Genomic DNA, 27,351 nt, shown 5'->3' with positions numbered 1-27,351 from the left:
GATTGATATTTTCCATTTTATTTTAATCACAGTATCTGTAACGTGCTAGATGCTGTGACAGATTTGGGAAGGGCAGGTTATACAGGACAAAAATGTGCTTGTTATGACATTCCAACGGCACATCAAATAAGAAGCTTTCTTGAAGCCATTATGACAGCCTTATAAAGTTCAAATGGGTATGTGGCTAGAGTAACAGGTACTGTCTGTTATGTCAGCCACATTCACATATGTGTGAGACACAGCCTCTAGAGTTACTCCCAAGGCACAGAATACAGCACTGGTGACAGAAAACTGTATATAAAAATCCTCTAGCTCCCATTTTCACCCTTTCCCTAGTAATAGACAATGGATATAGGGTTTGGCCCCCTTTAAAGAATCTTTAAGCAGCTTACACTTCCTTGACTAGAGAGCACACTGATACATGAAGGTGCATAAATTACAGATGTTCAAGTACATTTTGGTGGAAACTCATTTTCGCTTTTGACAATCATTGTGCTATTAAAGATTGAATTGTACTTAGACTAGCAGAAAAACATTAGCTACAGAGGCAGCATGCACTGATCCAGGTTACTATCAGACAGGTAGTAGCATACAGAATTGGTGTAATCAGTTACATAGTGATCCACTATTTAGAAATGAATCATATGTAAAAGAATTAACATTAATTTCCCAGCTGTTCTATCTCACCACAGCAGCTGTTAGGACAGAGTATGAAATGTGATGACATTAGAGGAAGGGAGATAGAGAAGAACTAAAATCTTACTGAGGGTACAGTTACTTGGTATTACGGATAAAGATTAAGTAGGACTTAAGGTGACAGGAGGTCCTGGTTCTTTCCTCTCTGGCATTTTAGAACAAATGTACTTTAAAATACGATTCATGTGGATTCTTTGTGATGGATATACAGGTGCTCACCATACAATTCTTTTAACTTTTCTGTATGTTTGATCATAAGCCCATGTATGTAGAGGGCTTAATAGGGGCTCCATGGGGGACATAGTAAAATTAATCCATTTATTTCCAGATAACTTGTCTCTCATAATGAGAAGCATGTTAAACATTTCAGAAACTAAAGCTAGTAAATGTCCAGATTGCTAGTAGCTTAGTCTTGGGTCCTCACCAAAATGATCCTCTCCAACATCTGGGCTGTCTGACCAGCTGCCTCGCTTAGACCACGACTTAATTTTTCATTTTCCTCTGCCAGGGACTGATTCTTCTCCATCAGGGACTGTAGATTTTCTGATGGTTCCACACTAAAACAAAGAAAGTAACATATTAGAAAAATACCTGTTGATAACACCTATATCAAAGGTAGATAAAAATATACCCCACAGGCCTTTTAGGTGTGGGGGACTGGTTTAAAATTAACTCCCAAAAATCTGGGGAAAAAGTGTGTCCATTCCAATCTACCCTTCCAGTCAGGCAGTATATTGAATGAATAAGAAACATATGCCTGAAATATGTTGAATTAATGATTTGTGGGACGGTAATAATTCAGAACCAGACATGGTTGCAACAGAAATGACTAACTAACCTTTACCCTTGGCTCTTGGTTTAAGATTTGTGCCATGTAGTTAAGAAGTAAAGGCTAACTGCAGCTAAGATAGGTGTTCTCTTTCTTCTTCCCACCCTCATTCCCTCATTAAAGGTTAGGGAAGCAGGGAAGGAAGGTATGGGGGAGGTAGAAGTGACACAGCTCAGGGTGAAATTTAACCCCAAGAAAAGTCAACTGCTTATTTACTGAAGTTTAGGGAAATAGAATTTAGTAAGTCAGAAAGTTGATATAATGACCAGCAGCCACTGAGAGCACATTTCACAACCCTCCATAAATAAGTGTTCCCTTCTAAATGCCTGCCTTACTCAAAACCTCTTGTTCATTTGTCTATCAATTTTAAATTGCTTAGAGTGGGTGGTGACAATTGTGTCCATATCAAATAGGCGTGGGTGGGAGGGAACAAAATAGTTTGAAGGAATACATATAGAACCTTTGGGACTTATGCAGATTACTTGATATCATTTCCAGACTAATGGAAAAGACCAACGAGAGGTACAGTTTTTGTTTTTGTGTTTTTGGTAATCTACTGGGATTAATTGTTTAAAAGACTGGAAAATAGGACTGGTGAAAAAAGATCAGAAGAAATATGAAGATTTGAATCTGAAGGAGACTGAGGGGAAAAATGAATAGTTGTCAAGGCTATAATAAAGAGGAAAAAAAAAAAAAGGACAGGGAACATCTGTTCTCAATCTCAATAAAGGATCGAAAAGGATTTCGGAAATAGATGCCCTCTCACCCAGCTTAAGACCTCAAGGAATTCTCACAGAAAATTTTAGCATGCTTTTCATCAAAAGGTTAATAGCAAGGCCAAACCATAAGGTCTTGTGTTATACTACTGAGAATTTACTAAGACTCTTATGAAAGAATGTTCAATTAAAATGTTGATTATAAAAATAAACTATTGGGGCGCCTGCGTGGCTCAGTTAAACGTCTGACTCTTTTCTTTTCTTTTCTTTTTTTTTTTAATGTCTGACTCTTGATCTCAGCTCAGGTCTTAATCTCAGGGTTGTGAGTTCAAGCCCCATACTGGACTCCACGCTGAGCAATGAAACTTACTTAAAAAAAATAAAAAATGAAAAAATAAATGGGGGTGCCTGGGTGGCTCAGTTGGTTGAGTGTCTGACTCTTGATTTTGGCTCAGGTCATGATCCCAGGGTCGTGGGATTGAGCCCTACATCGGGTTCTGTGCTGAGCGTGGAGCCTACTTGGGATTCTATCTCTCTGTCCCTCTCCCCCACTCATGTGCTCTCCCTAAAATATAAATAAACAAACAAATAAATAAAAACTGTTGGTAAATTTAGTGTTATTTTAGATTGCTCTGATATTTCCTTATAGTTATTAAGCTGAAAACCTCCATGTTTCATTCATGTAAATTGACAAACTCCAAAGTAATGATACTTTTAACTCCATAGTTTTGCCCTCCTAAAAATTTCCAAGATTTCTTTAAATGGGTGAAAATACAATGGAACACCAATGTTTCCTCTTTCACAGGCTATTTAATTGCCTATGCTAGGAATTCAAGTTAGCCGAGCATGTGCAAATTGACAAACACAGAAAATCAATGCAAAAGCTTCCATGATACACATTCAATAAGAAAAGAATATAATCCTAGGACAAAAAGCAAAAAACACTTCATGTATATGAACTGTACATTTTGTGAGATCTTTTATGAAATGTTTCTTAAAATATACACATACATTTTTGAGAAAAGAAGTAGCATCTTTATTTTTCTGTAGAACACTGAACAGGTGAGTTCACTATTTGATTCATCAACTGTTTCTTAGAATCTATTCTATTACTTGTGTAGCTGAGACTATATCCTGTAATATATTCTAGGTGGTTGGAAGTGTGGAATAGTTTTATTAGCCTTGTGTTCATTAAACTTGTCTTACATAAAACAGGTCTATGCTAAACCGAAAGGAAAGGAAGATGGGTCAATTGCTTCTAAACTGGTTAAACTAGAATAGGTCTTTAAGAGACCCTTTAAGGGAACCCCACTTTCCTCTGTTTCTTTACTCAACATTCTTAAAATATTATCAGGAAACCAAGACTATATTACCCAAAGATGGAAAATTATAAAGGGTGGTAATCTCTGGGTGATAAAATTATGGCAGTTTTAAGATTTATTCTTTATATTTTTCATTTTAAATGTCCTACAAGAAGCAACATATCATAAGAAAAAAATGATTAAGAGTTATGGAAAATAAGGATATTAAAAGAAAATAAGCTTACACATACATAAGAATAAACTCCAAATGAAAATACAAAATGCAAAAAATATAATCAACATAGGTACTAGAAGGACACAAATTCCTCTTTAACCCTGCTATAGGGAAAGGCATTCTAATTATGAATCAAAATCCAGAAGCATGAGAATATAAACATCATACCCACTTTGGAAAAGTTTGGCAGTTTCTTAAAAAGTTAAACATATGACCCAGCAATCCTACTTCTAGATATCTACCCAATAATGTCTGTACAAAAACTTGCAGGTAAATGTTCATAACAGCATAATTCATAATAATAGCCAAAAAGTTGAGGGGCGCCTGGGTGCCTCAGTGGGATAAGCATCTGACTTAGGCTCAGGTCATGATCTTGCGGTTTGTGGGTTTGAGCCCTGCATCTGTTATCAGCAAAGAGCTGTTGTCAGCAAAAAGCTTGCTTCGGATCATCTGTACCCCCTTCCTCTGCCCCTCCCCAACTTGTACCCTCTCTCTGTCTCTCTCAAAATAAATAAACTGTAGGAAAAGTTTTTTTTTTATAGTGGAAAATAGCAAGTGTTTGACAAGGATGTGAAGAAACTGGAACACTCGTGCACTGCTGGTAGGAATGCAAAACGGTATAGCCACTATGTAAAATAGTATGGCAGTCTAATTTAAAAAATCAAAGAAAAGAGTTACTATATGATCCAGCTATTTAGCTTCTGGGTCTACACCCAAAAAGAATTGAAATCAGGGTCTTAAAGCATTCATGGCAGCATATTCACAACAGCCAAAAGGTGGAAGCAACCTGTGTACAATGAAGGATAAACGGATACACAGCATGTGGTATACATACACAATGGGACATTTTTCAGCCTTTAAAAGAAAGGAAATTCTGACACATGATACAACATGGATGAAACTTGAAGATATTATGCTAAGTGAAAAAATACAATCAAAAAAGGACAAATATTGTATGATTTCACTCATTCTAGGTGCTTCAGATAATTAAATGAAAGTAGAATGGTGATTGCCAGGACTGAGGGGAGAGGGGAAATTGGGGTGTTATTGTTTAACAGGTACAGAGTTTCAGTTGTGCAAGATGGTGGTGATGGTTGTATAAGATTGTGAATGCACTGAATTCCACTGAACTGTATACTTAAAAATGGTTAAAGTCGTGAATTTTATTTTATGTATCTTTTACCACATTTTTTCAAAAAGGGCCAAAGGATCAAAAAAATCTGATAGAAAATGAGACATATGAATAGACAATTCACTAGAAAAAGAGATAAAAGTGGGCCTGAAACATGAAAAAAAGCTGAGATCCACTGATAAAGAAATAAAAATTAAAATGAGATACTGAGATAGTATTTCTCACCCATTGGATTGGCAAAAAATTGAGAAGTACAACACATTCTGCTGGTGAGGATATGGGGAAACAAGCCTTGTCACACCCTGCCACTGGGAATGCATACTGGCGTAACTCTTTTGGAGGGGAATATGGCAATATCTAATAAAATCACACATGCACTTACCTTTTGTCTCGGCAATCCCACTTCTAGAAATCTACCCTGAAGATATGTCACTAATAATATGAGAACTGAATAACACAAGGTTATTTGCTGCAGTATGTTTGTAATCACAAGATACTGGAAACAAACCTAAGTGCCCATACATAGGAAAGAGGATGAATTAGTATGTACAATAAGAGAAACATGCAGCTGTATAAAAGAATGAGGAAGGCTTTTATGAACTGATAAGAAATGATTTACAGGCAATACTGAAAAGAGCAAAGCCACAAAGACCATCTATGGCATATTACCATTCATATAAGAGGACATGAAAAAAATAAATAGGTATATGCTCATTTGTAGAGGAGAAATATAGGAAAGCTAGACCAGAAACTAAAGACATTGGTTCAATATGGAGGAGGGAGAATAGTGGTAGAAATAAGGGTGCAATGGGAATAGGGTAGCAGGGATGAAGAGGGAATGACATTTCACAAAATATATTGTGGTAAGAAACACGTTAACAAAATTTACCATCATAACCATTTTTTAAGTGTACAGTTCAGTAAAGTATAATCACATTATTATGCAATGGCTCTCCAGAACTTTCTCATCTTGCAAAACTGAAACTCTATAGTCATTAAACAACTCTGTTCCCACCAACCCCTCAGTCTATTCTTTTACGGTTTTTTGGCATTGCTTTTATTTCTACAGTTTTTCACCTTTATCTATAAAGCACATAGACCTTTGCCTATGTTTTCTTCTAGTTCTGTTGTGGATTTTTCTTTTTCTTTTTTTTAATTGTGGTAAAAACTTATTGTCTTAACCACTGTTAAGTGTACAGTTGAGTGGTTTAAAGTATATTTACATTGTTGTGAAACAGATCTCCAGAACCTTTTTATCTTGTAAAACTGAAATCCTCTGCCCATTAAACAACTCCCCTTTTGCCCCTCCCCACCCCAGTCCCGAGTCACTACCATTCTACTTTCTGTTTCTATGAATTTGACTAAGTATCTCATATAAGTGGAATCATACAATATCTGTCTTTTTGTGATTGGCTTATTTCACTTAGTATAATGTCCTCAAGTTTCATTCATGCTGTAACATGTAATAGGATTTCCATCCTTTTTAAGGCTGAATAATATTCCATTATATGTATATGCCACATTTGTTTATCCATTCATCCACTGATGGGACATTTGTGTTTCTTCCACTTCCTGGCTATTGGGAATAGTGCTGCTATGAACATGGGTGTGCAAATCTCTCTTTAAGACCCTGCTTTCAATTCTTTTGGATATATTACCCAGAAGTGGGATTGCTGGATCATGTGCTATTCTTATTTTTAACTTTTTGAGGAGCCTCCATACTGTTTTCCATGGCAGTTATACCATTTTACAATCCTTCCAACAGTGTACAAATATTCTAATTTTTTCCACATGCTTGCCAACATTTGTTATTCAGTATTTTTACTACTAGCCATCCAAATGGGTGTATGGTGATATTTCACTGTGGTTTTGATTTGCATTGCTCTGCTCTGAGTATTTCTTCTTTGTATAACTCTGACTCTTAGAGCATGATAATATTTCATATACCCTTTGCATACCTGAAATATAAATTAACAATTTATATAACAATTAAATAACAATTAAAACCAACCAAGACGTAGGGGAAACCCAAAATGGAATACAAACAGTAACTGTGGGAAACAGTATCTTGCCTGGATACTCTAAGCCTAAAGACAAAAAGAACTGTACGTAAATGCTGTAATCCAGTTCATAAAAGTGTTTCTCACAGGGGTATAGGCTAGCAATTTTGAAACTACTGTATGTATATCCTGGAATTGAACAAATAAGTAAATAGATTGTAGATAATAAGAGTTGGTGTCTTACTGTTGGAAAAAGGAGTTATAAATAGGAGGAGGAAGAAGGCTAAAATGAACCCTGTAGTGTTGGACTGGAATCAGAGGTATTCGGTATAAAATCTGGCTATTAATATATAGAAAGACAGATATAAAAATGTAGATATGAGTATATGTGTGCATTACTAGACATACAGATATTTCCTCTCTACCAGCTGAGAGGGCCTAGAAACAGTGACACCCCAGTAACAACAAGCACACCCAGCACCCAGATTGGGTTTCTAAACACTATTTTCCAATAAAAAAATCAGGGCTCTTTTGAGATATGGTTGATTCTAGAACTGGGGAAGGAAAATACAAGATGGGTGTGGAACATTCTGTAGAAATGCTTAAAAACTGGAGGGTGAAAAAACAAACAAACTAGAGGGTGTATTGAAGAACATAAAATCACCCTGAAGGAGAGCCTATTGGACAAAACAAGAACAATCTGAGCAATAAAACAAATAACGATAGCATTGGATGTTAGCCCATAGAATAAAATAAATACCTATGATTCTATATGGATATAAATAAGTAATCAAATACATAAATGGGGGAGAATAAACAGCCACAGTAAAATTCCAATTAATAAGTTTCTGAGGCTAGAACTCATCACATCAGGCTGCCTCAAAGCTAACTAGAACGTTTGGCAAGATCCCTACCTTGATGCCAAATGCTACCAGAAACTTTAGTCTATCAGGGTAAAACAACCATCAGAAGAAATGGCCTCTGTTAGAATATACATTTAAAATTTATCTACGACTCTTTTAAAAAAATTTAAAAAAAAGCAGGGGGGGGGGACACCTGGGTGTCTCAGTTGGTTAAGCATCTGACTTTGGTTCATGATTTCATGGTCTGTGAGTTCAAGCCCCACGCCAGGCTCTGTGCTGACAGCTCAGAGTCTGGGGCCTGCTTCAGATTCTATGCCTCCTTCTCTCTCTGTCCCTCCCCCACTCATGCTTTGTCTCTCTCTGCTCTCAAAAATAAATAAACATTAAAAAAATTGAAAAAAATAAAATTAATCTATGGCTCTTACTTTATAGATCCGGGCAGGGTACCTCCATGGGCTTGTAGCAACAAGACCTGTAGCTGTTGTACCTGGGAAAAGCAAAGAAAAATAGTAAGCTAATCACCAGTCAAAAGCTACTTATCCCTTGTCAGCTAAATTACTACAATTAGCCATAGAGTAATTCTACTCAGTGCCTATGAAATCTAAGGCATATTTAGGCCTTACAGAAATCATCAAGGTTGACGATTCAGTGACAAAAGTCCAAACAGCACTATATGAATAGCTAGTACTTAGAACTTGAGTTGTTCCTTTTACCTAAGCATCTCAATGACTTTTACCGCATGTCTATTTTTAAAACATTTTTCTAAGTTGGGGCACCTGGGTGACTCAGTTGGTTAAGCATCCGACTTCAGCTAAGGTCATGATCTCACAGTTCATGGGTTCGAGACCCGTGTGGGGCTCTGTGCTGACAGCACAGCCTACTTTGGATTCTGTGTCTCCCTCTCTCTCTTTGCCCCTCCCCCCGCTCATACTCTGTCTCTCTCAAAAATAATCATTAAAAAAATTTTTTTTTAACTTTATTTATTTTTGAAACACAGAGAGAGAGAAAAAGTGAGGGAGGGATAGAGAGAGAGACAGACACAGAATCCAAAGCAGGCTCCAGGCTCTGAACTGTCAGCACAGAGCCCGATGTGGGGCTTGAACCCACAAACTGCGAGATCATGACCTGAGCCCAAGTCGGACACTTAACCGACTAAGCCACTGAAGTGCCCCTTGAGCATCTAGTTTTTTTAAAGTCAAACTCAGCTCTAGGCCAGGTAATATGAGGAGGATACGAGAATAAACTCCTGTGTTTTATTCTCAAGTTTATAATCTAGTTGACAAAGACAAGCCTATGGCCTGAAATAGTAAGAGACAAAGAAGATAGAAGATGTGAATTCATAAAATACAGTTAAGTACTTTAGGGCTCTGAGAAGAAGCAAATTAATAAAATTCCAGAACAGTCAAAAGGAGGCTTCTTGGGGCTGGTTCTTAAACCAGAGTGCATGCACATTCATCCTCTCTCATTCCCTCCTACGATGAAAGAGGAGCTGTGCCACCTCTTACAACCAGTCTCCTTGCTTGTGCTTTGGATCCCAAACTCTTCTTGCCTCCTGATGAATCACACTGTTATCCCCTCTCTCTTCTGTATCTTCCACGTCTCCCTTTCTACAGGATCCTTTCTATCAAGATTAAAACATGTTCAAGTCTCTCCAATCTTAAAACAAAACAAAAGCACCCTTCTCAATCCCACTTCCTATCTTTTGTCCTATTTCTCTCCTTCACAAAGTTTGAGAGCATCGTCTATACCTGTTGCCTCCATTTCCTTTTGTTCACCTCTCTCACCTGCTCAACCTATTCAAATGTGATTTCTGCCTACAGCATTCCACTCACAAAACTCTTGCTAAGGTCACCAATGATCTGCAGGTCACTATATCCTATGGGCATTTTTCAGTCTTCATTTTACTTGACTGTTTAGTAGCAGTTGGCTTACCAGATACCATACTTTCCTGCTTTTCCTTCTATTTTTCTAACTGATCTTCTAAGGCTCTTTCTTGGCTAATCTTCACACCAAGTGTCCTTTAGATGATAAATCCTCAAAACTCAGTATCAGTCTTCTTGCTTTATACTCTCTCCTTAAAGTCTCATCTCTGACTATGGTTTCAATTACCATCTATGAACAGGGGACTCCCAAATTTATCTCAAACACAAGTCTTTTTTAATTTAGAGCTTTATATTCAACTATGTACTTAATTAATATTTCCACTTAGTTGTCTGCTATCCCCAAACCTGGTCCTTTTCTAGCGCACTCAAGGTCAGTGAACATGCAGCTTCACATGCCAGAAATTTGGCTGTCGAACCCTCATGCCCTTATCTAAGCCACTGGTCATTTCTTTCCATCACTGTCACCATAACCCTAAGTCTAAGCCACTATTTAGCTCTCTCTTGGACCACTGTAGTAACTTCTTTTTTAAAAAATTTTTAGAGTTTATTTGTTTATTTTGAGAGAGAGACCACGTGTGCAGGGGAGGGGCAGAGAGAGGAGAGGGAGAGAGAATCTCAAGCAGGCTTTGCGCTGCCAGCACAGAGCCAGACACAGGGCTCGAACTCATGAAACTGTGAGATCATGATCTGAGACGAAACCAAGAGCTGGACGCTTAAAAAACTGAGCCACCCAGGCAACCCACACTGTAGTAACTTCTTAAAGTGGTCTCCATGAATCCACTCTTGCTCCACTATAATCCATTTCCACACAGCAGCCAGCTCATCTTTTAAAAACATAAATTATGAATAGTACCACACGACTTAAGATCATTTTTAACACAGTCCGTGAGGTCTTGATGAGGTCTCTGCTTCTTCTTTAGTCTCATACTGGAATACTCTTTCCTGGCTCCCTCCACTTTAGCCACACTGGCAGTCTGTCAGTTCTTCAAAGGCACTATATGCCTTCCTAAATCAGGACCCTTTCAGACTTGGTATATGCCTGGCACTGTTCTAAGTGCTTTCCATGTATTAATTAATCTAACCCTCACAAAAACCCTATGAAGCAGGTATAATTATTCCCATTTTATAGATAGGAAAACTGAGGCACAGAGAACTTGCCCAAGGTACATAGCCAGTGAGTTATAAAGCTAGAATTTGAATGTGGGCAGTCTGACTCCAGTGTCAATGCTCTTAACCACTACACTTTGTTACATATGGTTTTTCTTCTCCCTGGATGCCTCTTCCTTGTTTTCTTTCCTTCTTTTCCTACTCAATCCCTGAGATCTCAGCTCACACATTGCTACCTCAGGGAAGCCTTCTCAGCTTAGATGTATAACAGAAGACCCTGTTCCATACGGTCATACTACCCTACATAGCACACTATCTCATTTTATAATGATATGTTGGTATGAATACGTGTTTGGTGTTTGTCTCTCCCACCAGGCAATAAGTTTCATGAAGGCAGAGACTGTGTCTCCTTTGCTCAACAACGTATCCTAACACAATACCTGGCACATAATAGTGTACAATACATATTTATTGTTGGAATGAATGAACAAATGAATGACTAGGAAGAAGAGCATTTTTGGCAATAGAAATACACATGAAAGAAAATGGAGGGACAGAACTGAGTATGGTATTTTATAATTGAGATGATACTGTTAACAGGTAAATTACTTGTATTTTGTACAGTGACCCCTGGGAGGAAAGGAGATAGGGGAAGAGAAGGGAAGGGAAGATTCAGACTAACTGAATAGTAGCTATTATCACCAAGGAGGAAGGCCAGAGATGGAGTGAACACTACACAGTTGGGAAATACTAGATTCCCAGTATAAAGAGTACCCTGGAAGGTAAGAAAACTTGGCCCCTGCAAGCCTGGGTTGATCCAACTACTCACCTTCTCATCTCCTCTACCAGAGCTACTGAGCTGTTACACAACCAGTTATATTGATACCACCACAAATGCATGCTCCTAGTCAGCTACCTCTCCCATTTCCATGATTTCAAGCCTCTGTGATCTCTTCAGTCCCTCTACCCTATTATCTGGTTGCTTGCTCTTAGAAGATGACCTTGCTTCCAACTACACTGAGAAGTTAAAGGTCATCAGGCTGAAAATCCCTCAATTTTCCTTCTTTTCCCTCTAAATTATTATCACTGTATTCTTCCTATTCTGACTTTGTTTCTTCTAGTCTTGGTGGTAGGTATCCCCTCCATGGTCAAAAGCAAATCCCTCTTTATTTGTGCTCAGGATCTCAACTACTTAGAGATGGCCTTTTAGCAACTAGTCCCTATTCTCAGTTTCAGTCTCTCCCAACTGGTTCTTTCACTTGCTCAAGTCTCTTCCATTTTTTAAAAAATGTTTATTTTATTTATTTTGAGAAAGAGAGAGAGAGAGAGAAAGAATATATCCCAAGCAGGCTCCAAGTTCAGCACAAAGCCTAATGCAGGGCTCGATCCCACAAACCATGAGATCATGACCTGAGCAGAGAACAAGAGTCAGATGCTCAACTGACTGAGCCACCCAGGTGCGTCCTGAGCCTCTTTCATGTTTAAAAAAAATTTTTTTAATGTTTATTTTTGAGAGAGAGAGAATGAATGAATAGCGGAGGGGAAGAGAGAGAGGGAGACACAGAATCCAAAGCAGGCTCCAGGCTCTGAGCTGTCAGCGCAGAGCCTGACATGGGGCTTGAACCCACGAACTGCAAGACCATGACCTGAGCCAAAGTCAGATGCTTAACCGCCTGAGCCACCCAGGTGCCCTGCTTCTTCCATATTTTTAAAAACAAACAGACCTATATCCTTTGACCCTTGACTACCTAGCTATTGCCTTCTTTCATTTTGCCTTCTTGAAAGAAGAGCCTACCAACTTCCTCCACTTCCTTATCTAGCATTCACTGTCGATCCCACAACAATCTGAACCTCTTCTTACTGAAGTCACCAATAATCTCTTTGTTGATTAAAAAAACCAATGGACACTTTTCAATATTTATTTTGCTCTACACTTCTTTATAAATTTGTACTTTTAAAAAAATAACTTTGTACTTTTGATGGTCCTTGAAACTTTCTTCCCTTGTCTTCCATGATACGACTGTTTTTCTTCCTACTTGTTGGCTCCGTGTTAGTCTCTCTTTTTTGCTTAGTCTCTCTTTTTTGTTTTCCCTCTTTTCCCCATTCCTTAAAAACTGCTGTTCCCCCAGTGTTCTGTCTTTGGCTTTCTTCTCTTTGTGGCCATTTACTCATTCAGCAAATATTTAGTGAGTACCTTGAATGTGCCATTTGGTCTCATCCATTCTATAATAATTTCAGATTCCATCTAAATGCTAATGGCTCTTAAATCTGTATCTTCAGTTCAGACCTATCTGCATTAAACCCAAAGGCCAGCTACATTTGAAAAACTCTACTTACATGTCCCCCAACTTCTTCGAATTCAAAATGCCCCAAACTGAATTCCATCATTTCCACTGTGTGTCTGGGTTCTTTCACACAACATTATTTTTATGAGATTCACCCATGTTTTTCACTGTGATTACAAATAGTTAATTTTATTAATTTTTAAAAAATTTTTCTCACTTTACCCTGTGTTTTCTCCTGTATTCCCTGACTCAATGATTGGTACTACCATTTTAATCAGTTGTCCAAGCAAGAAACTTGAGAACAACCTTGATTCTCCCTACTTACTGACCCTTCCACATCAAATTTGTTACCAAGCAAGCTCTAGACATCCTACCTCCTTGGGTTATTTTCTTTCTAATTTGTACCCTTCTCTTTATTTCTATGGCTACTATCTTTAGTTTAGGCCATAGTTCTCACCTGGGTTATTATAATAGCCTACAGTAGATCTGTGGGGGATATGTTCCAAGACCCCTGGTGGATGCCTGAACCTGCAGATAGTACTGAACTCTATATATACTATGCTTTTTCCTATACATACATACCTATGATAAAGTTTCATTTATAAATCATGCAAGTAAGAGACTGACAGTAACTAAAATTAAAATAGACCAATTATAATCATATACTATAATAAAAGTTACGTGACTGTGATCCCCCCTCTCAAAATATCTTATTGTACTGTCCTTACCCTTTTCCTTGTGATGATATGAGATGATAAAATGTCTACGTGATGAGTGTCTAAGTGAGGTGAATGACATAGGCACTGTGATGTAGTGTTAAGCTACTATTAACCTTCTGACAATACGTGAGAAGGAGAATCACCTGCTTCCAGTCCATGAGTGACCATGAGTAAACTAAAACTGTGGGAAGTGAAATCATGGATAAGGGGGGTACTATTGTAATTTGTTTTCCTACTTCAAGTTATACCTACTTCTAATCTATTTCTGTATACTTGCTAGAGTGATCTCCCTGAAGCACACATATCACCATGTAGCCCACTTACTTTCAATAGCTTCCCATAGCTTTCTGGTTGAATTTCAAATTCTCTAAGCAGTCATGTAAGAACTTTCGGGATCTGACTCTTGCCTACCTCTCTTGCCTTGTCTCCCACTGCTCACTTTTTTATCAGTGAAATCTCCAATGCCACCCCCAGATCTTAAAGATGACAATAAACATGTTAACAGGAATTACTTTAGAATTTTCCCAAACCAACAGAATGCTTAGCTAATATCTCTAAACTTCTGGTAGAGGAGAAGCTGAGAAACAGAAGCTCTATCATTCCACTCATACACTTAAATGTTTCCCATCAAATTTTAAGTCCCTTTTACCTGTTGCTTCAGATGATTAAGTTCAGCCGTCTGGGGATCGATATTAACAACAGGTTTATTCTTGATTTTTCTTGCTCTGTCAGCATAGCGAAGGGTATTTAATGTTTCTTCTAGATTGGAGTCAGCAGGACTCACACAGGCTATCATAAGTGTATGGCTATTACCTCCTAGAGAATCTGAAAAATAACAATAGGAGGAAATAAAAGCAAACAAGCAGGATGCAAGGAAAGCTGTCCATTTAGGTGGGTGCCTTCAAACTCAGAGCTCTAAGAAAAAAATTTTTAATAATCTGCAAGTTTCCTGTTAGTAAAAATACTAAGATTTTTTGTTGCATAAATGATATAGTTTAGAATCCTATTCCATGTGTCCCCATTCGTAAGACTGTGATTTTGGCAGTTAGTTGGGTTAAAACAACTCAGGCCTAGCACAAGTAAGTTAGGAGCCACTAGTGGAATTAAACATTCTTAGGATGCCCTCTCTAGGTAGGTTTTAATTATTCAGGGAATTCTGCTTATCAAGTACTAATTAACAGTAATCAAGTTCATTTTCGGTTACAAAGTATAAAGTTCATTTGGCATTCTGTAGATTTCTTGGCTTTCAAACCCATCTATGAAGACACCTTTCCATTATCTTACAAGCCTGCCTACTAATTGGTCTCCTTCCGATTTATCACTTAGATAGCTCTGTATAGGATAGTCCAAAAATCTGTTCACCAATCCCGTCTTTACCTTCTCAGCACTATTACTCTGAGTTACTCTCTTATTTTTAGAGGCACTCTGGGCTTACCTTGAAGCAGTCGAGTCAACTTGGAATCTCTGTATGGCACAAAGCCACCCTTTTTGTCATCTCCAAGAGCACTGATCACATTTCCCAAGCACAGGAGGCCTCGGTTAATATTAATGCCTAGTAGCAGGAAACACAATTTAAATTGCTTGGTAAAGCATTGAACATACACCTACATAAAATAAAAACCCCACAGAAATATTAAATCATCAGTCTTAAGGAGACTTCTTGATCTTCTTCACTTTTCTGAAAACAAAGGTCTAAATGTTGGATATGCACAACTGAATTTGTTGAGACTTCTTGCCCTTTCCCATGGAAACAAAGTAGAAAGACAGATAACTATCACCATGACAACAACAATTTGTATATTTACTTTTTATATCCATTACCACTTTTAATTCTCAAATTAGTGCTGAGAAATTAGATGAACAGCTATTTTTTATCATGTCACTAAATTATATTTACTATCATTCTCACTTTACAGATAAGGAAACTAGATCAGAGTTTCTATGACTTGTCTAAGGTCAAAGAGCTGGTGAGTGGTAGGCCTGACATTCCATCTTAGGATTTCACACCACAGAGGAATACATTTTCTCTTGTTGCTTTAAAAAGAGTAAAGATTCTTTTCCACTTCTTGAATTCCAAAGTTTGCTTTTTAAACCCTGTAATAATTTCTGAGGTCCTTCTAAAGCCTCTGACCTTCCCATGATTATGTTTACTGTGAAAAGGCTATATAGTATAGTGGTTAAGTGCACAGGCTTTGGTGTCAGATAGACTTAGGTTCTAATCCTGGCTCTATCACTGACTACCTATATGATTTTGGGTTCTGCTCTAAAATGAGGCACATCTATCTACGTCATTGGGTTGTGGTGGAGAATTAAATGATATACAAAGTGGGGTGCCTGGGTGGCTCAGTCAGGTGAGTGTCCGACTTCGACTCAGGTCATGATCTCATGGTTCGGGGGTTCGAGGCCTGCCTTGGGCTCTCTGCTGTCAGCACAGAGCCTACTTCAGATGCTGTCCCCATCTCTCTGCCTTTATCCCACTCACGCTTTCTCTCTCTCAAAAATAAAAAAAGATAATTATACAAAGTTAAATGATAAATAAATGGTATCATTTTTGTTTAATGCTACTCTACCTTTTTATTTACTCAGCCATACTGTGGACTCCCATACAACCAGAAATAACTATATATCTACAAGATCCTGAGCTCCAAAACTCCTCTCTGACTGTATTCTACTAGCTTTTCATTTCTTGCATGGGTCCTGCTCTTCACCCTTATTATAGCCACCAATTTACTGACACTTTCTAATACTCCCAGTAGATCATCCTCCCCTGGGCCTTAAACTACGTATTCTGGACACTATGATCGATCATTTCAGTTAGGCTTTCTCAAGCACTCACTAGACCCATGACCTTCTGCCTTCCCATGATGTCAATTCCCAGTCACACATTAAACTAACTGTGGTGTGTGTGTGTGTGTGTGTGTGTGTGTGTGTGTGTGTGTGTGTGTAAGTTACTGTAGGCTGCAATGCTGGAGAAAGTCGCATAACTAAATGGACTAGATCCATTCATTATAAAACACTGCTGACTTTTGCTGAACACTTCATCAAGCGGCAATCTTTTCTTCCTCATTCCTACTTCACCACAGCAGCTATTCTAAACACTCATCATTTTCAAGACTGTAAATCTACCTTCACTCTATTAGTGGATGATTTCAACAAATACATTGTGGAGATCAAAGTTATCCACAAGGGAAGGTTTTCCCTCTCCTCACCTCACAGTCTTTTCTTTGCTGTTACTGATTCCTTCATCCTTCTCCTTGTTTCAGAGGAGTAAATAACCACCTTTGTTTCCCCTTTAGTGTGCTGGTGTCTCTAGTCCCCCCCATTTTCTCTGGGACCTTGAAACCTTTGATCTTCTCTCTCTCTCTTAGATCTTTAATTTATTTTCCCTTTACTAATTCCTTCTTTTCAGTCTCTATACATGCTCAAATCTCCCAAATCTAAAACAAAACCAATCCCTTCAAGCAACCATTCCTGTCTTTTCCTTTTATTGCCAGCTGAAAGGGATACCATTTTTCAGGGCCATTTATCCTACCCAGGATGTGAAGGAGAGTCTGCTGAGATTTATCAAAGCTGCTCACCAATACCTGTACTAATCCTTGTATTAGTTCATTCCTTTCTTTTCTTTCCCCTTTGAGCCAAACAGAACACAGTTCCATCTCATTGGCTCATATCCCATCTGGGATGTTAAGGAATAGACTGCTGAGGTTTTTCAAACCTGCTGAGCAAAACTTCCATCTATAGTGTCATACAAGAACAACAATAAAAAAATCTAGATGAACCCTGAGAAGAATCTATGGCAACTTTGATCTAAGCAAGAATCATTCACTTGGGTATAAAGAGGCTGTTTTTTTTTTCTTTTTCAAATGAGAATTGGGGCTTTGGAATAGAAAGAAGCAAGGGAAATGAATGTCTCTCTAGAAAGAACCCATCACAAAACAGGATCTGATTTTCTGTTAAGAGATTTAAAATGATGAGTTCATGACATGGATGGAGTGTACATCATAAAGACTGGGAAGAACATGTTTGCAGAGGTTTAAATTTCTGATCAATGATGGCTATGGAGAAAAAATGTCCAGATAAAATTATAAAACCAGAAGTTATTCTAAGATTGAGAATAGATCAAGCAAGGAGAGGATCAAGAATACTACTTGACATTTTTGGGTGTTTATTTACTATGGCAACAAACAAATTTTGCTTTTTAGGGGACATCTGGCAATACCTGGAGACATTTTGGTTGTCACAATTTGTGGGGTGGCAGGCAGTGCTACTGGTATCTGGTGGGTAGAGGGCAAGGATGACACTATCCTACCAAGAGACTGGACAGCCCCCCCCCCAAATGATCTGATCCGAAATGTTAATAGTGCCACAGCTGAGAAACCCTGCTCTACAGGTGAAGAAAATATCTGCAAGCCTAAGGCAGATAACCAAGTAAAATGGGGGTGAAAAATGGAAGTAATATAGTACTGATATGGTCTGACTAGTCAGAGAGAAAGGGAATGATCTGTTACTGCAATGGATCACAAAACTTATAGGAGTAAGTACTGAGAAGGGACAGAGTAGAAGGGAATTTGATTAGGAGACAGAATCTTCACTCAGACTGCCTCTGCCACTTACCAATATGTGTGAGCTTGGATAAGCAACTGAAACTCTCCTTTATTCATAAAATAGGTGTAATACATACCTTACCTCAGGGGACTATGATAAAAATCAAATTTGATCTACAAAGTGCTACCTACATGTTTTTATTAATAGGGTAGACAAACTTGGATTATTTGGATCTCTACTAAATTACATGAGGCTGAAAGTAGACAGCACCTGACAAATTCCTAATCTATTCTGATAACAGTTTCTTCACTCAGAAGATACTGTGAGTGAATAAGGAAATGGCTGCTTTGGCCTTCAAGCTGATACACATGGAAGAACTGATTATAGAAGTAAAATGATGGGAATCTGTTTGCTGGGGACTGAGGGGCACAGTCATACACCAGTATGGTAGATGTTAAGAAAACAGATCCACAAAATTCAGGAAAAAAGACAGCTAACTTTCTGGGAACAGGACGTCTAAAAGAGAAAAAGGATAGAAGGCTTTCACAACATAAAACTAATTATCTAGTCACAAATTATTCCAATAAAAAATTCGATGTGGCTTCACAGAGATCAACGTAACAAATAAATTCATATACAAAAAGAACACAGAGCATTATAGGAAGTTTGACCACCAGCATTTCTCTCCTCTTCCTCCTTAAAACACCACTAAAAGGAATTTTAAAAGTACTCACCCACAAGATCACAGAACATAGGAGAGAAATATCAGTATAGAGGAGGTTTCAACATATTTTTAGAGTACACGTAGACAAGCAATAACGGACTTAGCAAGATGGAAGAAGCCTCAATCTAAAGAGCCTTTGGAGGGACAATAATGACGACAGTGACAATAACAGCTAAGTTTATATAGTGTATACCTATTCTAGGTACTTTATACATATTAACTCATTTAATCCTCACAATAGTCCTATGAATTATGATCATAGTTGTATTGACAGATATGAGAGTTGAGGCACAAAGAGGTTAGGGAAGTTGCCTAAGGTCATGCAGCTAATAAGTGGCAGAGTCAGGACTCAAATAAAGGCAGTCTGGCTCCAAAGTCCATGGCCTTAATCTCTATGCTCTATGAAAATGAGCTGATTTATTCAGAGGCACCAGGTACATTGGAAAGGGGACAGACTTGAGGCTGATAAGAGGGGATAGGTAGAAAAAGCATATAAAGAACTCTGGAACTCTCAAGTCTCTGCCCCAGAATCATGCAACTAATGTGTTCCCCATTCTCCATCATTCCCAGGCTACTTAATAGGATGGTTTTTCTAATACCCACCCATTAAATGTTGATATTCTCTTGAAACTGCCTTAAGCTCTTTGCTTACTATATATATTCTCCCTGGGTTTATACAGCCTAGAGTTCCAATAAATACCGATAAGAATGACTCCCTAATCTGCATCTCCAAACCAGACCTCTTTCCTGTTGTCCAGAGCTGTATTTTAGCTGCTTACTGAATAACCTCCAGTGGGCTGTGCCCATGAGGCATTGCATAAAAATACTGGACAAAACAGAATTCATCTTTCAGTGTAAATCTATTTCACTTCTACCACTGTTCCTTCCCATTTTTTCGCCATCTAACCAGTCATCCAACAAACAGCAAACCTGAGACATCCTGGACTCGTCTCTTTTCTCACCCCACACATCTGAGTCCTTTTCATCGAACACTTAGTGAACAGGCACAATGTTCCAGGCACTGTGCTAGGTATTAGAGATACAAAGATGAATAAGTCACAATCTCCACTCTCAAGGAGTTCATAATCTACAGGGAGAGATGGATGCACAAACAAAAATAATTGCAAATATAACATTAAAGTATACATATAGTCGAAATGGGTTCTCATAAGAGGGAGTGGTAAACTTTACCTGGGAAGGTAGCAGACGGCTTCAGAAAAGAATGAAAAATTTGAGCTGAACTGTGAAGGATGACTAGAACAGTGCCAGTGGAGGAGGGAAGAGTAGGAAAGAACAGTGCAAGGGCATTCCAGGCAGAGGAAGTAGCATATGTCAAGGCACATATTTGTGAAGAACTACGGGTAATTCAGTATGAATACAATGCAAGTTATAAGATGGAGAGTGACAAATAATTAGGTTAGAGGGCAGCTCAGGAGAGATCATAAATGCACGACAGATAGGTTGGTGTCAGGTATTTGCATTTCTCACGTAGGGCAGTGGTTTTCAAACTGTGTCCCTCAGAACCTTAGGGATACTTTAGGGAACCATAGAGATTCTTCAGTTTCTGCAACGGTCATTTGGGTTTTGTTTTTTTAAATTTTTTACTGTGGTAAGATAGGGGCGCCTGGGTAGCTCAGTCAGTTAAGCGTCCGACTTCAGCTCAGGTCATGATCTCACATTCGTGGGTTCAAGCCCCACATTGGGCTCTGTGCTGACAGCTCAGAGCCTGGAGCTTACTATGGCAAGATATATGTAACATAAAATTTACCATTTTAACCATTTTTAAGCGTACAGTTCAGTAGCACTAAGTACATTCACACTGTTGTGTAATCATCACCACTACTTACAGTCATTTTAACTATTTTAAAAACTGCCTTTACACAGCTCACTCCAGTGTGCTGTATTTCAAATCTTAACATGCTGAAGTCTACCAGCACATTTTTTTGTGCAGCAAGGTTAATTAATTTTTCTACAGTCTTTGAAAATACCTCTAATATGTGTGCATGTCTTAATGTTTCGCAAATGTGTATTTTAAGGCTGTCGCTTTGCATAGACTTTTCCCTGGTCACATACTCGCTCATGGAAAATCGTGCAAGTTATTATACCACTATAGTATAAGTTTGTACCGAAACACCAGGCAGAGGCAATTCTTCAAATTCATGCACTTATCACTGCATCATCGTCAGTTGTATAGTACCAAATGGATGTTCACAATCTACATGCCCACTGATAGATGAATGGATACACAGAATTCGGTGTACACACACACATATACATACAAAGGAATATTATTCAGCCACAAAAAAGACGGAAATCCTGCCTTTTGCAACATGGATGAACCTTGAGAACATTATCCTAAGTGAAATAAGTCTGATGGAGAAAGGCAAATACTGTATGTTCTCAATTATACGTGGAATCTAAACAAGCTGAACTCACAGAAAGAGAGTGGAATGGTGGCTGCCAGAGGCTGAGGAGTGAGAGAAATGGGGAGGTGTTGGTCAAAGAATACAAACTTCCAGCTATTAGATGAATAAGTTCTGGGGATCTCATGTAAAGCATGGTGACTATAATTAACATTACTGTATTGTATACTTGATAGTTGTTAAGAGAGTAAATCCTAAATGCTATCACCACACACACACACACACACACACACACACACACACACACGGTAGTTATGTAAGGGGATAGAGGTGTTAACTAACCTTATTATGGTAATCATTTCACAATATATACATGTATCCAATAATCACACTGTATACCTTAAACTTACATATATGTCAATAATATCTCAATAAAAGCTAGAAAAAATGATTAAATGAGAAAGTGCATATGAAACACTTAGCCAATGGCACTAAAAAAAGATAGTTTCAGTGCTTCTTGTAAACTTTGCAAGTATCCTGTTAAAAGCATTTAAAGTTATTACATAACATAAACTAGAAAAGATATTGCTAGTGATACAACTTTGGATTTAAATGTCCTATCATGTGAAACTCCCAGATCAGGTAAATAATTGAGGAGAATCCTGAGGTTGTAATTTGGACTGTTACAAAGTGTTTAGGGGCATTGGGGTGGCTCAGTTGGTTGAGTGTCCCACTCCTGATTTTGGCTCAGGTCATGATCCCAGGGTTGTGGGACCGAGCTCCATGTAGAGCTCTGCACTGAGTGTGGAGCCACCTTAAGATGATCTCTCTCCCTCTCCCTCTGCCCCTCTCCTCTGCTCATGCGTACTCTCTCTCTTTTCAAATTAAAAAAAAAAGTGTTTATAATTCACAGCTACATATGATGAATCAGGATATTCTTGGTAATGTGTCACCAGAATAAATTATAGGAAAAGTTAGATGCAAAACCTTAAATAAGGTTCTGTCATCTAGAATCCCCATCATGTCATATACTAAGAATGAAGAATGTTCACTAGAGCTTACTTTGTAATGGTGAAAGTCTAGAACCAATCTAAATGTTCATCAGTAAGGGAATGGTATAATAAATACAATGGTCTATCTATACAATATATAGACATAAAAAAGAATGTGGTAGAGCTCCACATGGAACAACCTCCAACATATATCCTTCAGTGAAAAAAATAAAGGGTAGACTAGAACAGAGTACATTATACACCTCTATTTGTATAGAAAGAGAAAATATCTAGAAATGTGGACTAGGGATTTGGGGAAAGAGAAAAAAATGCTTTTTATTATAGTGCATTTAAAAAAGTTTTTCTTTCAAAATAATTATTTAGATTCACAGGAAGTTGCAAAGAAACGTACAGGAAGGTCTTATACATCATTCACCTAGCCTCCCCAATGGTAACATATTGCACAGACAGCTATAGCACAGTATCAAAACCTGAAAATTAACATTGGCACAATCCCCAGAGCTTATTAAGATTTCAGCAGTTTTTACATGTACTCTGTGTGTGTGTGTGTGTGTGTGTGTGTGTGTGTGTGTGTAGTTCTATGCAATTTTATCACGTGTATAACTTCAAGTAACCAACACCAAAATCAAGATACAGAACTGTCCCATCACCACACAGCTTTCTCGTGCTACCCTTTATATGCACACCTACTCCTTTACTCCCCAATCCCTAGCCCTTGTCAACCATTAATCTGTTCTCCTATTTAATTTTGCTATTTCAAGAATGTTTAAATGGCATCACACAGTATGTAACTTTTTGAGACTGGCCTTTTTTTTCCCCACTCAGCATAACAATAATCCATCCAAGGTGTTGTCTGCATCGATAGTCATTCCTTTTTTTTTTTAATACTTTTTTAAAATGTTTATTAATTTTTGAGAGACAGAGACAAAGCACAATCAGGGGAGGGGCAGAGAGAGAGGGGGAGACCCAGAATCTAAAGCAGGTTCTAGGCTCTGAGCTGTCAGCACAGAGCCCAACGCGGGGCTGGAACTCATGAACCACAAGATCGTGACCTGAGCTGAAGTCGGATGCTTAACTGACTGAGCCACCCAGGTACCCCAGTAATCATTCCTTTTTACTACTGAGTAGTATTATACAGCATGGATGAACTACATTTTTGTTTAACCATTTGCCTGCTGATGGACATTTTGAATCATTTCCAGTTTTTGGTTATTACAAATAGAGCAGCTATGAACATTCACGTACGAATTTTTGTGTGAACATACACTTTCTTTGGGATAAATGTCCAATAGTGCAATTGCTATATTGTTTGATAAGAACATATTATTTCCCTGAGTGTACCTTTCTACATTCCCACCAGCAATGTATGAGAGATTCAATTCTTCCACATTCTTGGCAGCATTTGGTATTGTCACTATTTTTTCTTTTAGCTATTATGAGAGGTGTGCAGTAATACCTCATTGTGGTTTTCATTTGTATTTCCTTAATGACTAAGGATGCTGAACACCTTTTCATGCAGTTATTGCCATCTGTATGTCCTCTTTGGCGAAACATCTGTTTGTGTTTTTTGCTTACTTTGTACTTGGATTGTTTTTTTTACTTTTGAGTTTCCAGAGTTCTTCTGAAGTCTGATATATTCTAGATACAAGTCCTTATATATATTCTAGATATAAGTCCTTCATTGTACTTCATTTTTTATTACAGAAAACTCTATGATATGCCCGTTAACATAAAGAAAGAAATTGTGATCATAATAACTATAATGTTCTTCTTGTTTGAAGATTGACTTATACAGTGTTATACATTTGAACTTATAAAATAAATTTACATGAATTTAAAATCTGTTCTTTAATTTATTTCAACTGTTATAATTTGTTGTAAGATTTCACTTAAAGAAGAGTTCCTCTGCTTTAAAAGGAAGGCAGATAAAAACATCTGCTGTAGATGATGGAAACAAATGAAAAGTTTTAAAGAGGGGGTATATGTGATCGAATTTGGATTTGGTAAATATTACTTTGGTCGTCAGTTGGGAGGTCAATTTGGGAGTAAAAAACTGGTGTTTTAAGAAACCATTTAGAGGGTGCCTGGGTGGCTCAGTCGGTTGAGCATCTGACTTCGGCTCAGGTCACAACCTCGCAATCTGTGGGTTTGAGCCCTGTGTCAGGCTCCATGCTGACATCTCAGAGCCTGCCTGGAGCCTGTTTCAGATTCTGTGTCTCCCTCTCTCTCTGCTCCTCCCCACCTCATGCTCTGTCTCTCGCTCTCTCTCTCAAAAGTAAATAAACATTAAAAACAGGAAACCTTTTAGGAAGTTATTTTAATAGTTCAGGTGAGAGATCTCTAATGACTGGAACACCAGAAAAGGAGCCTGGGTGGCTCAGTTGGTTAAGCGTCCGACTTCAGCTCAGGTCATGATCTTGCGGTTCATGAGTTTGAGCCCTGCGTCAGGCTCTGTGCTGACAGCTGAGAGTCTGGAGCCTGAATCAGATTCTGTGTCTCCCTCTCTCTCTGCCCCTCCCCTACTCATGCTCTCTCTGTCTCAAAAATGAATAAACATTAAAAAAATTTTTTTAAAGAAAGGTATCTGAGACATAAAAATGACATGACCAAGTAACCTTTTAAATGTGGGAAATGAGAAAGAAAGAGAATGAATACAACATGTGCTCATATTCCGGGGATAAGGCAGATATGCATTCATCCGGCCAACCAACAGTTACTGAACGCCAAATGTGTGCCAGGCACAGTGCTTGGCACAGTTAGTGGGAAAATAAGAACTGGTCTTTACCTCCAAGGAACTCAAAGTCTAGTGGGGAAAACTGACAAATAATTACAATGAAAAGGGAGAATGCAGTGAGATGTGGCAGGGTGACAACTGACTGAGAAGGGAAGTAATCTGTATCACGATAAGGTGTTAGGTTATAGGCTTTTAGGTAAATGGATTTGTCAAAACTCAGTATACACTTAAAATTTATGCTTTTTTTTTCAATATATGAAATTTATTGTCAAATTGGTTTCCATACAACACCCAGTGCTTATCCCAACAGGTGCCCTCCTCAATACCCATCACCCACCCTCCCCTCCCTCCCACCCCCCATCAACCCTCAGTTTGTTCTCAGTTTTTAAGAGTCTCTTATGCTTTGGCTCTCTCCCACTCTAACCTCTTTTTTTTTCCTTCCCCTCCCCCATGGGTTTCTGTTAAGTTTCTCAGGATCCACATAAGAGTGAAAACATATGGTATGTGTCTTTCTCTGTATGGCTTATTTCACTTAGCATCACACTCTCCAGTTCCATCCATGTTGCTACAAAGGGCCATATTTCGTTCTTTCTCATTGCCATGTAGTACTCCATTGTGTATATAAACCACAATTTCTTTATCCATTCATCAGTTGATGGACATTTAGGCTCTTTCCATAATTTGGCTATTGTTGAGAGTGCTGCTATAAACATTGGGTACAAGTGCCCCTATACATCAGTACTCCTGTATCCTTTGGGTAAATTCCTAGCAGTGCTATTGCTGGGTCATAGGGTAGGTCTATTTTTAATTTTCTGAGGAACCTCCACACTGTTTTCCAGAGTGGCTGCACCAGTTTGCATTCCCACCAACAGTGCAAGAGGGTTCCCGTTTCTCCACATCCTCTCCAGCATCTATAGTCTCCTGATTTGTTCATTTTGCCCACTCTGACTGGCGTGAGGTGATATCTGAGTATGGTTTTGAAAAAAGACAGTCTCTTTAACAAATGGTGCTGGGAGAACTGGACAGCAACATGCAGAAGGTTGAAACTAGACCACTTTCTCACACCATTCACAAAAATAAACTCAAAATGGATAAAGGACCTGAATGTGAGACAGGAAACCATCAAAACCTTAGAGGAGAAAGCAGGAAAAGACCTCTCTGACCTCAGCCGTAGCAATCTCTTACTTGACACATCCCTAAAGGCAAGGGAATTAAAAGCAAAAATGAATTACTGGGACCTTATGAAGATAAAAAGCTTCTGCACAGCAAAGGAAACAACCAACAAAACTAAAAGGCAACCAACGGAATGGGAAAAGATATTTGCAAATGACATATCGGACAAAGGGCTAGTATCCAAAATCTATAAAGAGCTCACCAAACTCCACACCCGAAAAACAAATAACCCAGTGAAGAAATGGGCAGAAAACATGAATAGACACTTCTCTAAAGAAGACATCCGGATGGCCAACAGGCACATGAAAAGATGTTCAACGTCGCTCCTTATGCTTTCCATTCTTTCAAATTTTACATTAAAAAATATAAGCAAATATTAAACTCCAGTTAATAACACGTAAGCTTAAGTATTTAGGAGGAAGTGTACTAATGTGTGTGATTTACTTTAAAATGCATTTGAAAAAGAATACTACTTGGCAATGAGAAAGAATGAAATCTGGCCATTTGCAGCAATGTGGATGAAACTGGAGAGTGTCATGCTAAGTGAATTAAGTCAGTCAGAGAAAGATAGATACCATATGTTTTCACTCATGTGGCTCTTGAGAAACTTCACAGAAGAACATGGAGGAGGGTAAGGGGGGAAAAGTTACAGAGAGGGAGGGAGGCAAACCATAAAAGACTCTTAAATACTGAGAGCAAACTGAGGGTTGATGAGGGGTGGGGGAGAGGGCAAAGTGGGTGATGGGCATTGAGGAGGGCACTTGTTGGGATGAGCACTGGGTGTTGTATGGAAGCCAATTTGACAATAAATTATATTTAAAAAATAAAAATAAATTTAAAAAAATGAAAAAGAATATGGCTTAATGAGTGCCTAGGTATGTCATAAAGCAAATAGACTAAAATGTTAATGGCGGAATCCAGATGCTAGGTTTAGGGCTGTTCTTGTAAAATCTTTTAACTTTGCTGTATCTTTGAAAAATCTCATAATAAAGTGTTAGGAAAAAACACTATGGAGCACCAGCTGATGCTATGC

The 27,351-nt window shown here is 38.3% G+C and overlaps 1 protein-coding gene across 4 annotated transcripts in view; it reads right to left on the bottom strand.

The window, feature by feature from the left end:
- Positions 1-27,351, bottom strand: part of KIF4A (kinesin family member 4A) — a 119,676-nt gene that overhangs the window by 60,041 nt on the left and 32,284 nt on the right. For all 4 annotated transcript variants that reach the window (XM_027053685.2, XM_053202425.1, XM_053202426.1 and 1 more), the window contains 4 exons: positions 15,202-15,318; positions 14,416-14,591; positions 8,198-8,259; positions 1,121-1,253 (listed from right to left, as the gene is read on the bottom strand). In XM_027053685.2, the coding sequence (XP_026909486.1) occupies positions 1,121-1,253; positions 8,198-8,259; positions 14,416-14,591; positions 15,202-15,318 (488 nt within the window). The remainder of the gene's footprint in view (positions 1-1,120; positions 1,254-8,197; positions 8,260-14,415; positions 14,592-15,201; positions 15,319-27,351) is intronic.

Source organism: Acinonyx jubatus, chromosome X, assembly GCF_027475565.1.
Source record: "Acinonyx jubatus isolate Ajub_Pintada_27869175 chromosome X, VMU_Ajub_asm_v1.0, whole genome shotgun sequence".
Taxonomy (NCBI): Eukaryota; Metazoa; Chordata; class Mammalia; order Carnivora; family Felidae; genus Acinonyx; species Acinonyx jubatus.
Note: the sequence above shows the minus strand (reverse complement) of the source record. Positions and strands in the feature narration are given on the sequence as shown.